Source organism: Chelonoidis abingdonii, chromosome 4, assembly GCF_003597395.2.
Source record: "Chelonoidis abingdonii isolate Lonesome George chromosome 4, CheloAbing_2.0, whole genome shotgun sequence".
Classification (NCBI taxonomy): Eukaryota; Metazoa; Chordata; order Testudines; family Testudinidae; genus Chelonoidis; species Chelonoidis abingdonii.
In genome coordinates this window covers 3,524,857-3,527,103 of record NC_133772.1, presented here as the reverse complement: position 1 = coordinate 3,527,103, position 2,247 = coordinate 3,524,857, and the positions used below count along the sequence as shown (strand labels likewise).

At 40.8% G+C, this 2,247-nt stretch overlaps 1 protein-coding gene across 1 annotated transcript; it reads left to right on the top strand.

Moving 5' to 3' along the window:
- The first annotated feature begins 325 nt into the window (after window positions 1-325).
- Window positions 326-1,278, top strand: LOC116821299 (olfactory receptor 5AR1-like). The gene has a single exon (XM_032774361.2). The coding sequence runs from the start codon at window positions 338-340 to the stop codon at window positions 1,274-1,276; it is 939 nt and encodes a 312-aa protein (XP_032630252.1). The 5' UTR covers window positions 326-337; the 3' UTR covers window positions 1,277-1,278.
- The last annotated feature ends 969 nt before the right edge of the window (window positions 1,279-2,247 follow it).

Here is a 2,247-nt window from a genome sequence, read left to right as displayed (position 1 = left end):
GGATAGGGATAGGGGTTAATAGGAGCCTATAGAAGAAAAAGCCCCAAAATCAAGACTGTCCCTATAAAATCGGGACATCTTGTCACCCTAACACAGAGTGCATGATACTCTGTAGCTGGAACATGTCCTATCTCTAATGGAAAGCCTGTGGGGAATACAAAGAGAACATTGCCTAGGAGTGTCCTTTGATGTATTTCAGCTGTATTATGTTTATATGCTGTTTCACAGGAACAATCACAGGGGTTATGAGGGATCTGCACTCAGTACTTTATTGGCTTGTGATTAATTGTAATCTCTATTTTCTTTTCAACAGCAGAGAAGAGCGTTTCTGGAATAAATGGCAGATAGAAACCACACCATGGTGACCGAGTTCATTTTCATAGGATTCACAGATCACCCAGAGCTACAGATCCCCCTCTTTATGTTGTTCCTAGTCATGTATGTGGTCAGCCTGATGGGGAATCTTGGGATGATAGCGTTAATCGTGGTTGAAACCCAGCTTCATACCCCCATGTACTTTTTCCTAAGCCAGATGTCCATTGTAGATATTGGCTATTCCACTGCCATAGCTCCCAGGTTACTAATGACCTTTGTAGCAGAGACTAGAACCATTCCTTTGAGTGAGTGTGCAGCACAACTATTCTTCATCTGTTTCTTTGTGACCAACGAATGTTGCCTCCTGGCTGTGATTGCATATGATCGTTTCAAAGCTATCTGTAATCCTCTGCTATACAGAGCCATTATGTCCAAGAGACACTGTTTCCTGTTTGTGGCTGGTACATATGCATGTGGCTCTGTGAATTCAGTTGTGCAAACTCTATTTATATTCAGTCTGTCCTTCTGCAGTTCCAATGTTGTCAACCATTTCTTCTGTGATGTGCCCCCTATGCTGAAGCTGTCCTGCTCTGACACCCATGTCACTGACCTTGTACTCTTCACTTTCTCTACTGTAATTGGAATGACTAGTTTCCTAGGTGTTCTAATCTCCTACATGTGCATCCTTGTGGCCATTCTCAGACTCCGTTCTGCCAAGGGGAGACACAAAACCTTTTCCACCTGTGCCTCGCACCTGACAGTCATCACTATGTTTTATGGGACACTTATATGTATATATTTAAGACCCAGTTCTAGCTACGTGATGGACCAAGACAAGGTTACCTCTGTGTTTTATGCTCTTGTGATCCCCATGTTGAACCCCCTGATCTACAGCCTGAGAAACAAGGAGGTAAATGATGCCTTTAAAAGGATGATATACAGGAAGAATTTTTTTTGGTAATTATAATCATTATTATATTTTAACCAATAAACAGCAGATGGAAGAAGAGTGAGTTCTCTGTATCATTATCCTTATTTCTATGACTCAGCCAATCCATGTGATGTACAGAAGATATTATAATGTAACACAGTCAAATACAATATTAGAAATTGGTGTTTTTAAGATTCATGAATGAGGGTCTGTGACACTAGGTAGAATCGGCAAGATGCTCTGACATTTGTCTTAAAGGACCATTGCTGTTGCCTTTTATGTTTTAGGCGAGATTGGAGTTCGGGTGAGAGGATGAGAAGATCATATGTATCCTTCATCAGTTCTGAGATTTCATTCAGTGGAGGGCACTGTTAAACATACAGAATAAAAGCAACCAAAAAGGAGGTAGGTCATGTTATCAGAATGTGTAACGATAAATTCCCCAGAAAAGTCCTCTATGGTGAGCTTAGGGACTTAGTCTGAATAATGCAGAGTTGACCTTTATCATGCAGAACTAGCTTGCACCAAATCAGAGCATCTTTTCTCATCGCTGCAGTGTGCCGACATTAAGAGGATGTTGTTTTACTCTTGAGTTCTCAACATAGGAGGTTGTTTCCAGTCATCAAACCTGTCTCCCTGTTTTCACGGTTAGATGGAAGGGGAGCATCCCAAAACTTAATAGGGATCTCAAACCCTTTTTTCTGTTTAACATGGGGTCACAGGCCAGAGAATTCTGAGAACCACTGGTTTTACTCATTGAAAACTGTTGCCGTTTTATGTAGGGCATTTTATTTATTTATTTATCTTCTCTCCAAGCCATGAAAGAGTTTCTCTGGCAATCCTGAAATTATATCAATGGTCTGCTTTGTTTGGCTTTCTTTGGACTTTGTAAACATTGGGACAAGTTCATCCCTGAAGTAACTCCCTTGAGAATGATATGGGGACAGATCAAGAACGAATGTCGTCCAATCAATTTATAAAGCTGTATGATTGTGATGTAC